Source organism: Macaca mulatta, chromosome 7, assembly GCF_049350105.2.
Source record: "Macaca mulatta isolate MMU2019108-1 chromosome 7, T2T-MMU8v2.0, whole genome shotgun sequence".
Taxonomy (NCBI): Eukaryota; Metazoa; Chordata; class Mammalia; order Primates; family Cercopithecidae; genus Macaca; species Macaca mulatta.
The window spans coordinates 158,823,306-158,835,389 of NC_133412.1; the positions used below are offsets into that span (position 1 = coordinate 158,823,306).

Genomic DNA, 12,084 nt, shown 5'->3' on the forward strand with positions numbered 1-12,084 from the left:
GAAATAATTACGCTGCTTTCTTGGATCAAGATTTCAAAGGAAGAACCTCCTGCGGATACTTATGTACACTTACATACGAAAATGGATGTTTAAATGCAGGTAGATGAGTATTTGTCCTAAAATGTGATCTTCCTTGTTGATGCTGGAGCTTGAGGAGCTATCCCTATGCTCTGCTGCCACCTTGGCAACTCAGACGGATTTACAACGGAGTTCTGCACAGGGAAAGCTGGAAGCAGCATCCCCACAGCCTCTCATGGGGCTGGCACGGCTCAGAGAGGCATTTGAAATGGCTGTTACTGATACCCATAGACTTGGGTATGCTTCAGAGAGGAATTATAACATCTATCTGGTGGGAAAACATACTTTCTCTGTTTTTAAGTAACTCCGTTTCAGCAAGATCCATGTGTGTAGCCTCTGAATGCTCTATAAAGGTTCCGTATTCGTTTCTTTCTCTCCTTAGCCCGGAATAGAGACAGAAGAAGGATTCGGTCGAAGATGTCCGTGTGTGGATCTGAGTTTGCGCTCTGAGCGACGTCCTCGCTCATTTGGGTGTGACGGTGACAGCAGAGGCGCTCTGCTGACAGTTTTTTCTTGTCTAAGCTTGCATTCCGCATCCACAATATGACTCGCCTTCCACTCCGGTTAACTTCTTGGAAGTCCAGAGCACTTAGTCAAAGCTGTGTACAAAATGCAAAGCATCTGGGCGGCTAAGGCAGAGGCTCCTGTATTCTCTATGTAACCGCCTCCAAAAAAGCTGGGAAATTTCGCGGATCAAAATGTAGGCGCTTAAAGCTGACCCGCTGCTGTCAATGTTGGGACTCTGATACATTTTTGCGTCGTCATTCTTGTGTTTCCCGTTCATTCCATTCTAAGGCTCAGGCTCCAGCTGTCTCTCTCGCGCGCACTCTCCCCTCTCTTTCCATTTCCCATTCACACATCAAACTCCGTCCTCCGCACCCCTATCTTCCTGTGTCTTCGTCTTAGTTATGTGAATGTGTGTCATTAGGCTTACTCGGACACTGGATGGGTGAGTGGGAGGCAGCTTTTCTTGCGGTTTCATTTACACTTGGCATGGGTGGCTGGGTACCCTCCACAATTCGTCTCTCATACGGAACACAGTTAAAATCTATAGCTAGAACCAGCGAAGAGTTCCGAATCTTCAAAGCGCAGCTAGGGCAGGAAATAATACAGGGTTGGGGGGCGTGGACGGGGGCGGAGAGTAGAGAAGTAAAGGAATAAAACCAACTTCGCTGGCAACTTCAGTAAATCCGGTAACTGGAGGCAAAAAATAGACTCCGAGGGCTGGGTCTGGTCCGGATGAAACGCTAGGGCTCCTTCCCATCCTTGAATCTGGGCGCTGGAAGCCAGCCACGGGCGTCTTGCCACGCGAGTGCCCCTAGACAGCAACACACCCACTGGAAACGCACGTGAACAAAGCTCTCGCCCCCGGGAGCCGCCGCCTGCGGTTTCCTAGTCGATCCCAGCTTCTCTAGGGAGTGTCAGGCGCTCACAGGGTTAAGTTAGTTCCCTCCCTGGTAGGAGGGAGAGGAGGGGGAGGGGAAAGGCAGCTTACTGTCTCAGGCTGGGTACCTTGTAGTTAGTTGTACGTTCGAAACCTGTCGCCGTCACTTGCGCTTTTGGCATTATCCATTGTCACCGCGGAGGAACGAGCGCTTGAGATAACATCAGCGCCCGCAAATCTCCGCGCCAAGGCGCTGCGCTACTCCTTCCGAGGTGCGCCTCTGGTCCTCCGTCCCGGGTGCCCAGCAGCGGCGAGGCGGCATCTCCGCTTCCACCGCCGTGTCCACCGAGCCCCGGGATCAGGGTGGCAGTTCTCAACGATGGGCAGGAGGGACCTCGGCGGCGACCCCTAAAACAATACCATGCCCCGGGAGCCCCGCTGCTGCCGCGCCAGCGTCTTCCCTTTCCACCTCCCTGACCCTGTCGGATTTGGATGAGCCCTTTCCGAGGAGAAGACGCAGCCGTCAGGTAAAAGGGGCTGCGGTGCCAGGTGAAGTTTCCAATAACCGGCCGAGCTGCTGCTACGCTGGCACCAGGCTGTTTCTTTGGGGGATTTCTTTTTTTTGAAAGAGTTGGGGTGGTCATCTTAAGTGGGGTGTTCTAAGCTTTGTCTTTTACCTGGAGAGAAAATACGAAGCTTAGCTTTCTCTCGACTTTGGGGACATCTGTCTGCTGGTCAAATCCACCTCCTCTAAGGAGCTATATAACTGAGTTCTGGGTCAAAACGCAAATTTGCTTGTCTAGTAGATGCATCGATGCTAAACTGGGGTTCTCAGTGCCCCTAACCTTGCCAGAGTTCACCCTCCTACTTCCGTAGATTGAATCTCTTAACTTTCACCAGTAACAACCGTCTCCCCTCCACAAGCTGTTGTTAATGTCACCAGCGTTATTATCAAGCGGTTGTATCTAAAGACACCAGCGTGCTACCTGCCCATAATCTGGGATCCATTAGCAGTTAAACAGATGCGGTGGATACTAATTCCTTTTCCTTAGAGTTGGTGGGGGTGGGAGTGGTGGTGGGGAGGGTGCTTTTTCCAAAACCAAGTCCCTTCCAGCCCTGCTTGTCCTCTTCGGGCTGGCGGGCACTGAGCTGGGGCCATCTAGCCTTTCTAGAGCGCCTGAGGAGGTGGCGAAGGCTTGGGGAGCACAGCGGCCGGAATCGGGATCGAGTTCCTTGAGCCGCGTGCGTGGGACGCAGGGAGAGGGCGAAAAAAGCCCCCAGGTGCTGAATGCAGGGACAAGGAGCCAGCGAGGTTGACTGGAGCAGGGCCTTGCCAGCTGTTACCCAGTCTCTGAACAGGCTTGGGAGCTTGGAGTCTCCTGGAAAGATCCCTCCGCCGCGCTGACCAGTACCGGGCTCGCCCCCGCACTTTGAGCGCTGCCGCGGTCTTTTGTAATCAAGCCCTAGATCAAGGCTGTAAGTTGAAGTCGGGGTACTGACCAGGGAAAGGAAACCATAGTGGAAGAGGGTGACTGGGACGGGCTGGATCCATATTTGACACCCGGGAAACTCCTAGAGCGTGTGGGGCTCCTGCCAGCGGTAGTTACTGGTGGAGCTGAGGCCACCGCCACTGTCGTCGTTGGCGCTTTGCTCCTGGAACCTCCCAGCAAGATGGCACTCACTGTCTGTTCCCTTCCGCTTAACACCCCCAGCCGCGCCCCCTCCTCCCCGGGATACTTATTAGTCACACACTGTGGGGAGAAGACGGGCTATGTAAATCAAAGTCAAGGCGCGTCTTAGCCACCTTTGCATAATGCAGCAGGAAGAGAGACCCGCGCGCATGAACCGGGTAGTGTGCGCGTGTGTGTGTGCGCGTGTATGAGCGCGTGTGCCAGCGTGCGTCTCCGCGCGGGCGTGCGTCTGGGTGGATCCTTGCGTGGCAAATCGGGCTTTTCTCCAAGTCGTCTTAACATGATTTAGGCTCTCAAATACGTGAAGGCGGTAGACACAACAGGGATGCGAAGGAAATAAAAAACAATTGGGGAAGTGGTGCCAAGTTACTCACGCTTTGAACTGAGGACGAGGAGTGCGGTCGCGCCTGGGGCGCGTCCGGAAATCATCCTCTGCCTGTGGCGGCCACCGCCCCAGTACAACTCTTCTGCGGGGAGAGCTGAGCGGATCCCTGGGGGGTTGGTCCTGGGCTAGTTTCAAACTCTCCGGTTGCATCTCGCGTGGCCACACCGACGGCGCGTCTCGGCGTAGCTCTTGGAGCGGGCTCGTTCTCCCTCTTCTGTTCAGATTCAGCCTCACCGGACTTGTTACAACATGACAGCAACTTGCTGGAGGCAGAAGGAGCAGCATGAAATGAGATGAGAAAACCAAAAATATCTCCTCCTTCCGACATGGAGACGTGCACCTAGTTTTTTTGCTTGTTTGTTTGTTTTTTACGTTACTCTTTAACCTTTGGAAAGAGATTGCGAAGTGGAAACGTTGCCTGTACAGAAATCAGGCTTCTTAGCTGTCAAGACTGTTTGCTAATCTTTAGGCTGAATCTCTCGTTGTCCGCTGCAATCTGTGGGGAAATTTAACAACGCTCTTGCCAGAAGCAGCCAGCGTGAAGGAAGAAAGTGGGGGCGTTTAAATCAATCTCATTCATTTTTTGATCACTCCCCCAGTTAAAGTCATTTAAGGTGGTCCAGGATGAGGGAACTAGTGATGGGGTGAGGAGTGGGGGCACATCACCAAGGTTGTCTGCAGTTGAAATAACGCCATTTTGGTTGAGAGGTTTGCTGTATTTTACCCTCTAATCTCACGTTTCGCTCATTTCTCAATGTCTAAGTAATAGATCCTCCCTCTTGGCAGGACACCATTAAGCAGGCATGGGGAAAATCTCCTTTCAGGGTTCAGATGGTGGCATTATCCCTAAGGGCTGGTGGTAGGGACGGTATGTGCTGGGTAGACAGAGAGAAGGTCAGGTTGGCATCTGCCGGGTTAGCCAGGCGCTCTGAAACTCTTTTCAGAGAGGACAGGGTTAAAAGCCAAGTCCGACTTTGCCTCTTGGAAATCGCTGGGTAGCAGCCGCGCCTCCCAAGCATTCTTTAAACCAGAAAAGTGGGAGGGACTGCGGGAGAGAGGGAGGGAATGAGGCAGGGAGAGAAAGAGGGCTCCAGGAGCGGAGCGCGCCAGAGCGCGAGGGACGGAGGGAGAGGAGGAGCGCGGGAGCTGCGGAGACGATCCCGCGAATTCATTACTGTAAACATCTCCGGGGGTGTCAGGAGGGGTGGGGGTGGGGGCCGCGGCGCCTACATTAGCCCGGCCGCGTCGGACTGAAGCAGTAGTGTGGTCTGAGCAGCCTCCAGACCCACGCCGGGCGGGCGCAGCACTTGGAGCGAGCCCTGCGCCCGCCCCCGCGCAGCGCCGCACGCCCGGCTCCGAGCTGTCCGCACACACGCGTCGGAGGAGCGCCCGCCTCGGTCTCCCGCCGAGTCCCGGGATCCTCCAAATCCGAGGAGCTCGGGCGCCGCGGGGCCGCTTTCTGCCGCCTTCCCCGCTCGCTGTACTTCTTTTGGGGTTCGTTGGCTTGACGAAGCGGAGAGGGGGAGGCGGAGGAGGAGAGAAGGCGGGGGCCGCGGCGGCCGGAGCCAAGAGAAAGTGGCATGCCCGAACCCTGGAGGCGGAGGTGGCGGAGGACTGGGGAAGACGATGCCGCAGCTCCGTAGGGGACGTAGGCGAGAGCGAGCGAGGCGAGCTGGGCGCCCCGGCCCTGGCCGGCTGCGGGGAGGCGCGCGTCGCTCTGAGGCTCCGGCCTCCGCACCCCCGCGCCCCGACGCTGCGGGCGACAGGGCTTGTCTCCAGCAGCCGCCGCCGTCTCCTCCGCCGCCACCCGGAGGACCCAGCAAAAGTTTGGATCTGGGGGAGGGCGCGGCGCTGAGCGGGATTACCACCAGGGCTGGAAGGAGACCTCGAGAACCTTTGCAGGTAACGCGCGCCCCCAAGCCTCTTCTTCCATGCCCCTCGGTTGCGCTCCCGCTTCCTCCCAGAACCTTCCCTGGCCCTCGCGGGTCTGGCAGGAAGTAAGAGGGAGGCGAAGTTCAAGGTCCCGGGGATGGGCACCGAGCACTGGCAGATCACTAGTCACGTTAGAGGGGCAGCTGTGCGGCGAGGCAAATCCCCCCAGGAGTGGATGAGAACCCTCAGCCCCAGCTGGCGCCTCATCTTGTATCTCTTTGGAAATTTGGAATGTGAATTTATGGGCTTTTAGTATTCTTCAGTCCAGAGAAATGGTTCATGGATTTCACTTACCGCACGCACCCCTCTTCACACTCTCACCCGTTTACAATTTTTAAAAAATGATTTGAGCCCACTCCCTACTCACCTGCTTCGTTTAGCTGGACAGCAGATTTCAGGGGTGAAATACTGCAAGCAAAGGGGAAAAACATATCCTTTCCCCTTTTGACATCCCTGGAGTCCTCGTTCCCTCCCTTCACCTTCTGGCGTCATAAAATAGGAACTTTAGAAGTTACATTTTCATTCAGGGGTGAGGTGAAACGTGTTAGCTACTGGCGATGTGAATTTGCCACGACTGTGCGTATGTATGTTTGTGTGTGTGCGTGTTTGGGGGAGGGGGTTAGTGGTGGTGCAGAGAGGCTGAATTTTTCTCGGGGGCCTGAAGCGCAGTGGTCCCAAGGTAGTGAGTGGCCGCGTGTGCGCATTGAGGCGGCGGCAGCAGCGGAGAGAAGACGGTCACGTTTCCCGAACGACAGCCTTACTCAGGCTAAGAAAATAGCTGCAGCTCACTCCAAAAGCAAAAAGATTCCAGCCCCAACTCCCCGACGCCCCCTCTCCCCCAACTCAGTTTTTAGTTTCAAAGCAGCTCAGCGTTTGCTGCTGCTATCTTTATTATGATCATTATTTATTCGCCTGGAAACTCATCCTGTCTTCTCCTGTGAATGGGAATCAGTCTTCAAGAGCTTTTGATTAATTTTAGTAAGGGAATCTCTTGTAAAGCTTACAGTTAGCTAACCAAGTGCAAGGCACAAATCCGTGTAAACGCTCGCTCAAGAGTGCAAGATGCTGATTAGATTTCTTTACATGCTGCATTTGCTATACAAAGCCTCTTCTAAATGGGAGCTGTTGCTCCCCACTAGAGGCTGTTTAATCACAGAGGGTTACAGGGCGCTTTGGAGCATGTCCACTCGCCCACAGACTTACTGCTAAATTTATTATGTCTAACTTCTCACAGCCGAAAGCTAACACGAAAGCTAGCTTCCATATCGGACCGATATTGTCTGTCGACTTAACCGATATGACCTTAATAAATATCCAATGAAAAGGCCCCCACCAAAAAAAAATTTTTTGAGGTAAATAGAATGCAGATTGGCATTTTTCCAGGGATATATTAGGTTGTTCAGTGTGAATGTAAAATTTTAGGTCAGTATTTGAAATGTTAGAACTAGATTCTTATTTGTCTTCATTACTGAACAACATGGGCCAGCTACTTACGATGGGCAGGCCACCAGCCACCATATTAGCAGAGAATCAATCTGTGGGTAATACGCATACCACGAAAAGTTGCTTTTTTCTCCACAGCTTTATTGCGTCTGAGAATACTACTTCTCTTCCTCCCCTCCTTGAAAGCCTGAAACAGGATAGGGTTAAACCATTTAGGGATTTTTAATAATCACTGAAGACAGCGCAACACCATACTGTCATGTTGAGTTGCATATATCTTTGACTGGAGGAGGTTGGAAGATGAAATTTCAAACATTATTCCATGTCTCTGCCAGTAGATACAAGAAATTGTAAAAAGAATTGGGCTAGGTGTACTTTAGCAGAACCTATTACAAACCTAGCATGGAAGGAATGCTGGTTTTTTTTTTTTTTTTTTTTTTTTTTTAAAGCCCATGTCTTAACACTTCAGTAGTTTCATTGCAGTTTTAGAAATTCCAGGGGATGCTTTTAGCAGAATAAAGTAGATTCCCAAATGACACCATGCTGGGTTACCCTGGAGTCCCCAAAGCAGTCGTGGCTTTTCCTGTATGCTTGGTTTCAGATGATGTGATCATATCCGAGTTTGACTTTGACCGGCTGGATCTAATTTGAACCTTCTCTGATGCCCGTTACGTTTATATTCTGGCCTGCTGGTGAGTTTGATTTAGGATTTAGACAACTTTATATTTTCCCAGTTTGAAGCTGTGGTTTTAAGAAAGGCTCAAGTATGTACAAGTCCAGAAGCTTTATTCTGTAGAGACCCAGTGTGAACATCTGATCTAGTTTGACTCTTGAGCTTTGTACTTTACAAGGAAGAATTCCTGCTTCTGGGATCTGAAGCGTCTGAAGTTAAAAAACAGCAAGGGTGCCAAGCGGCTTTTGGTTTTGCTCTCTCTTTAGAAGATTCAAAAAAAGGTCAAGGTGTTGCAATATTTGTATTCAGGTCAGACTTTTCCGGATAATCATCTTTTGATATCTTTAATTTCAATTCAAGTTCCTTTTTCACTAGATTACTTTAATAACTTTGTGGTTTCTGCTACAGTGATTCAAATTCAGTCCATTAGTGACCTCTATCTGTGAGAAGTGAATACTCATTGTTTTTTTTTTTTCGTTCTCATCAAGGTCTGAAGATAATGTTGGGGGTGCTGGGGGTGAATCCCAACAGCTCTGTCGTTCTTTCTGGATATTTCAGTTTACCTAATTTGATTTTTCTAATACAGAGTGCAATATGGATAATGACATTTAATTACAGTAATAAAAATGTTATGGACTAACAGGCAACTAAATGGTTATTCCATATAGCATTGACAATATGATCAACATAAATAAAACACCAGAGCTATCCACTGCCAATGAAAGGATTGTACAGTCAGGCTGACTATTGTTTTGGGACTCACAATACTGCTGAATGTAAGTGAAATTTTATTGCTCCTAAGTGCTTACATAACAAGGGAAACTTGAGACGAGCTCAGAATATGTATGTGGTAACTAGACTTCGTGGTAGCTGTGTGTATATGTCTTTAAATTCAGCTGTGCTTCTACTGTGAACTTATGGTACAGATCAAAGAGTGTGAGAAGAGTATTTATAAACAGATGGTCCTTTTAAGGAGACTTTAAAAATCTGATTCCTAATCCAGGTTTGTCTTTTGAGGGTTTTCAGATAGAAATTTCAATTTTAGCCGATTATTTCAAATGCTAATTGAAGACAAAGTTTACTGAATTTCTTAGGTGGGTGGATACCATTATCTGACATTTTCCAGATGGTTTTGGATCTAGAGGTATTTGGGGATATGGAATTTTTAGGAGGTTTTCTTTCTTTTCCCTTGGGCAATTTTTACACAAAAGACTTTTTTAAGACTAGCTATTATTATTATTAAAGTTAAACAACCATTATCATACTGCAGCCAACTTTCTTACCTTTTCTACTCTCCAAATTGCTTTTGCACAATTATATCTTTCTTTTAAAACTACATGTTGCGAATTGAAGTATCAGTATACTTTTACCCCTTTCGGTAATAAAGGACCTCCAATTACGTATCTGTTTATAGTAAAACATACACACACACACGAAGAACCATTTTAAGACAGAGATTCTTTTAAAGGTTTTAAGTATGTTCCTTTTTCAAAGGCTACGACCCAAATATTGTAATAAAAATACCCTGTGTTCTGATGAATACAGAGACTTATTTCAGTCTCATGGAACAGTAAAACACTGTATTAGTAAAATAATCAGTGGTATTTTGAGTACATGGTCAAAATCTGTTAGAACCTTCATTTTTTTTTTTTGTTTGTTTGTTTTTTTTCCTTCCTTGGCGAATTTCACATCTACTGGTCTTTTTGGTTTTCTTTGATTCCTTCTACTGTGGCTCTTTGAAGTGATTCAAAATTAAACAGTAGCTACTTTTTCAGGGGAATTCATCATGTTATGTTCAGGATTCCAGAAGAGTTAATGATGCAGAAAAAGTCCTGTAAAACATCTTTCTAAAAGAAGTCCTTCTCTTGCAAGCTTCCCACTTACTGGCCTCCTGTACCATTTGCAGTGAATTGGAACTCCGTTATTTATTTATTTTTCAAATACCACCTCTAACTTAATTTAATGTAGGATGTGTTCCTGCAAAAGTGTGCAGTGCCATGTGTCTTGAGTCACCCAAACAAAGCAGTGTCATTGTTACGTCCGGATCTGTTAATCAGGGAAGGTCAAAGAAAATATTCTTATATAATTTGGAAAGTCAAAAGGGCACGTTGGTGATTCTCACACACTGGTCAGTTATTCTACTAATACTTAATAAGGACATACTTTTTCTGGCAGTTTAATGGTTACAGACCTCAGCCATTTTTGAAGCATTCACTAAATAACTCTCTGAAGCTACTAACCATTAGATGCTCGTTAGAAACTGAGCAGTTTTTCCCCCTACTTTGCTCCCAGGTTGCTTTTAAGGGAATGTGCAAGAAACTTGGAAAAAGGTCTTCTCTTCCCTTGGTTCACATGTCATACTGTTATATTTCAGTTCTCTTTATAGAGCTTTCATGACACAGATAAAAGAATCTTCCGTCTGAACCCCTTAAGAACTTGAGGGCTTTTGGATTTAAACCCACTGAAAAAATACCAGGTCCCAAAGTTTATAGATGATATTAGGCCTCAGAACAATTGAAACCACCTTCAGCAGGGAGCAAAAGAACAGTGGCTTCTAAAATTGGTTCACAAATATACTATCCATTGAAGTCAACAGAGGTCATATGACTGAATGGAAAGCATTAGACGCATATCAGTCCTGAAATAGGTTCACATGCTGGTGTCACTCTTAGCCCCAGCTGCCTCTACATGTCACTTTCATCAGAATCCAGCATCTAAACAGCCTCTGTAATGATTTCCTCTCTCACTTTGGCCCCAAAATTGGACTCAAGTACTTAGACAAAGGAAATAATGCAAGGAATTTTAATATTCATCATATCTAATAGACAAAATGGAGGTTACAGGTTAGTTTGGGTGCATATGGGCCATAGAGGTTCAAGGAATCTCTTTTTAAGATTGATTTTGAAAGCACATTCGTATCCACCCTCATCACTCCTGGTCCTTACGTTTTCCAGTTCTCATGTCCAGGATTTCATCTGTTTCTCACAACTGCTTCTGAATTTATACAAGAAAATCCTACCTGCCTCACTTCTGATTGGGTAACTGGAGCCAGAAAGAAGTTAAGGGCTACTAAGGCTGGGCATTTTATTATACAGATGTAGAATTCTGCAGATAGAATTGAGAAGTTCCATTCTTTATGAACCCACCCAAAATAATGAGAGTTGTTTGTTTTAGTTAGAACAGTAAGACAAATCACAAACCTAGAAATATTTAGATTTAAAATAATAGCATTTCACTCCTCTGCGTTAGATTAGATGACAAGTTTGCCTGTTCTGAATGAGTATAATCCTATGATGTAGGTATTTGGCACTTTGACTGTGGTGGGGAGTGGGAAATAAATGAGGTTGCCTTAGGGGAAAGAACAGAAAATCTGCATTCTCGTGTCAGCATACTTCTTTCTATAGTCAACCTTGTATGAATTACTTAATCTCCTGGAGACTTAATTTCCTCTCTACAGAGTTCAACAGAGTTGTTGAGAGGTCACATAAGATTAATGTGGGTGAAAATACCTTGATAACAATACAGTGTTATATTCCTATAAAGAGGCATTATTCAAATTGATAACATTTATCACTGCATGCCTGTCTTGTGCTATGACAGACGAGGTTTTATATAAATAAGATGGTAACCAAGACAGAGTCCTGCCTTTCAGGAGCTTTCACTCTTACGGGTTCAAGGGATATCGTCTAACCAATACAGTGTCTGGTAGCCCCCATATCATTTCTTCCATTCAGTTAATAATGGATTATCTCCTTTTCTGAGTTTGTGCTATTTTGATGAAAGTATCCATTTTAAGGATAAAGGATAATTAGGGTGAGTTGAGTCCGAGGGTCAAACTTTTCCTTTGACAGCTTGGCTTGATTTTGGAAATATAATTTTGAGGATTTTTTTTTGGAAAAAGAAATCATCAGTGTTTTCTGAAATGAGGTGGTTTCTCTTTCTGACTGGATTTACAGTTTAACCATCCAGGTTACCTTTTGCAAACACACACCAATAGAAATACAATGATTTTTTAAAATTTTGATTTGCAAAATAAGGCAGGCTGGTGCAAAAGAGTCATTTTAGTACATTGGCAAACATCCTCAGCCCATTACCAGTGAATAGAAAGATAATTTATTGTGAAGCCAACATATATTCCAAAGCTTGGCTTTATTTTGATGTTAGTGTCATTAAACCCTGTGGAACAGTTCTTTACAGTGTATTTCTGCATGTTTTGTTCAGTTCTGTTTTTTCTGTTGTCAAATCTGAGACACTTAATTTTAAATGTTCCAAGAGTGAGCATGTTTATTTCTTTCTGCTAAATTGTTTACATTTAGGCCTTTGTAAAGGTTAAGTCTTAATTGTTTTTGTGTTGCATAGTTGAAGCCTTCAGAAAACAAATTCCTTGGTGAAATCTATATTTATAAAATATGTAGTTGGATTCTGATTCTTGGCCAAAATGAATATTTCTTTCAGTGATTTGAGGTACGAAGTCTGTATCCAACAACATTCTTTTCAA

At 46.5% G+C, this 12,084-nt stretch overlaps 2 protein-coding genes across 6 annotated transcripts in view; one reads left to right on the top strand and one right to left on the bottom strand.

Annotated features, from left to right (window-relative positions):
- The window catches only part of LOC114679611 (uncharacterized), a 333,316-nt gene extending 327,375 nt beyond the window's left edge, over nucleotides 1-5,941 (bottom strand). Inside the window, exons 1-2 of the mRNA XM_077938782.1 lie at nucleotides 5,838-5,941; nucleotides 3,528-3,801 (exon numbers count right to left, since the gene is read on the bottom strand). Of these exons, the coding sequence (XP_077794908.1) occupies nucleotides 3,528-3,801; nucleotides 5,838-5,901 (338 nt within the window). The 5' untranslated portion in view covers nucleotides 5,902-5,941. The remainder of the gene's footprint in view (nucleotides 1-3,527; nucleotides 3,802-5,837) is intronic.
- FLRT2 (fibronectin leucine rich transmembrane protein 2) overlaps nucleotides 1,596-12,084 on the top strand; it is a 96,907-nt gene continuing 86,418 nt past the window's right edge. The window contains exons 1-2 of one of the 5 annotated variants that reach the window (XM_077938251.1): nucleotides 4,647-5,440; nucleotides 7,515-7,605. The gene's annotated coding sequence lies outside the window, so the exon portion shown is untranslated. Of the gene's footprint in view, nucleotides 2,012-4,646; nucleotides 5,441-7,514; nucleotides 7,606-12,084 lie in introns of those variants that run through there. The other 4 variants (XM_077938253.1, XM_015144264.3, XM_015144265.3 and 1 more) reach the window with 4 other exon arrangements.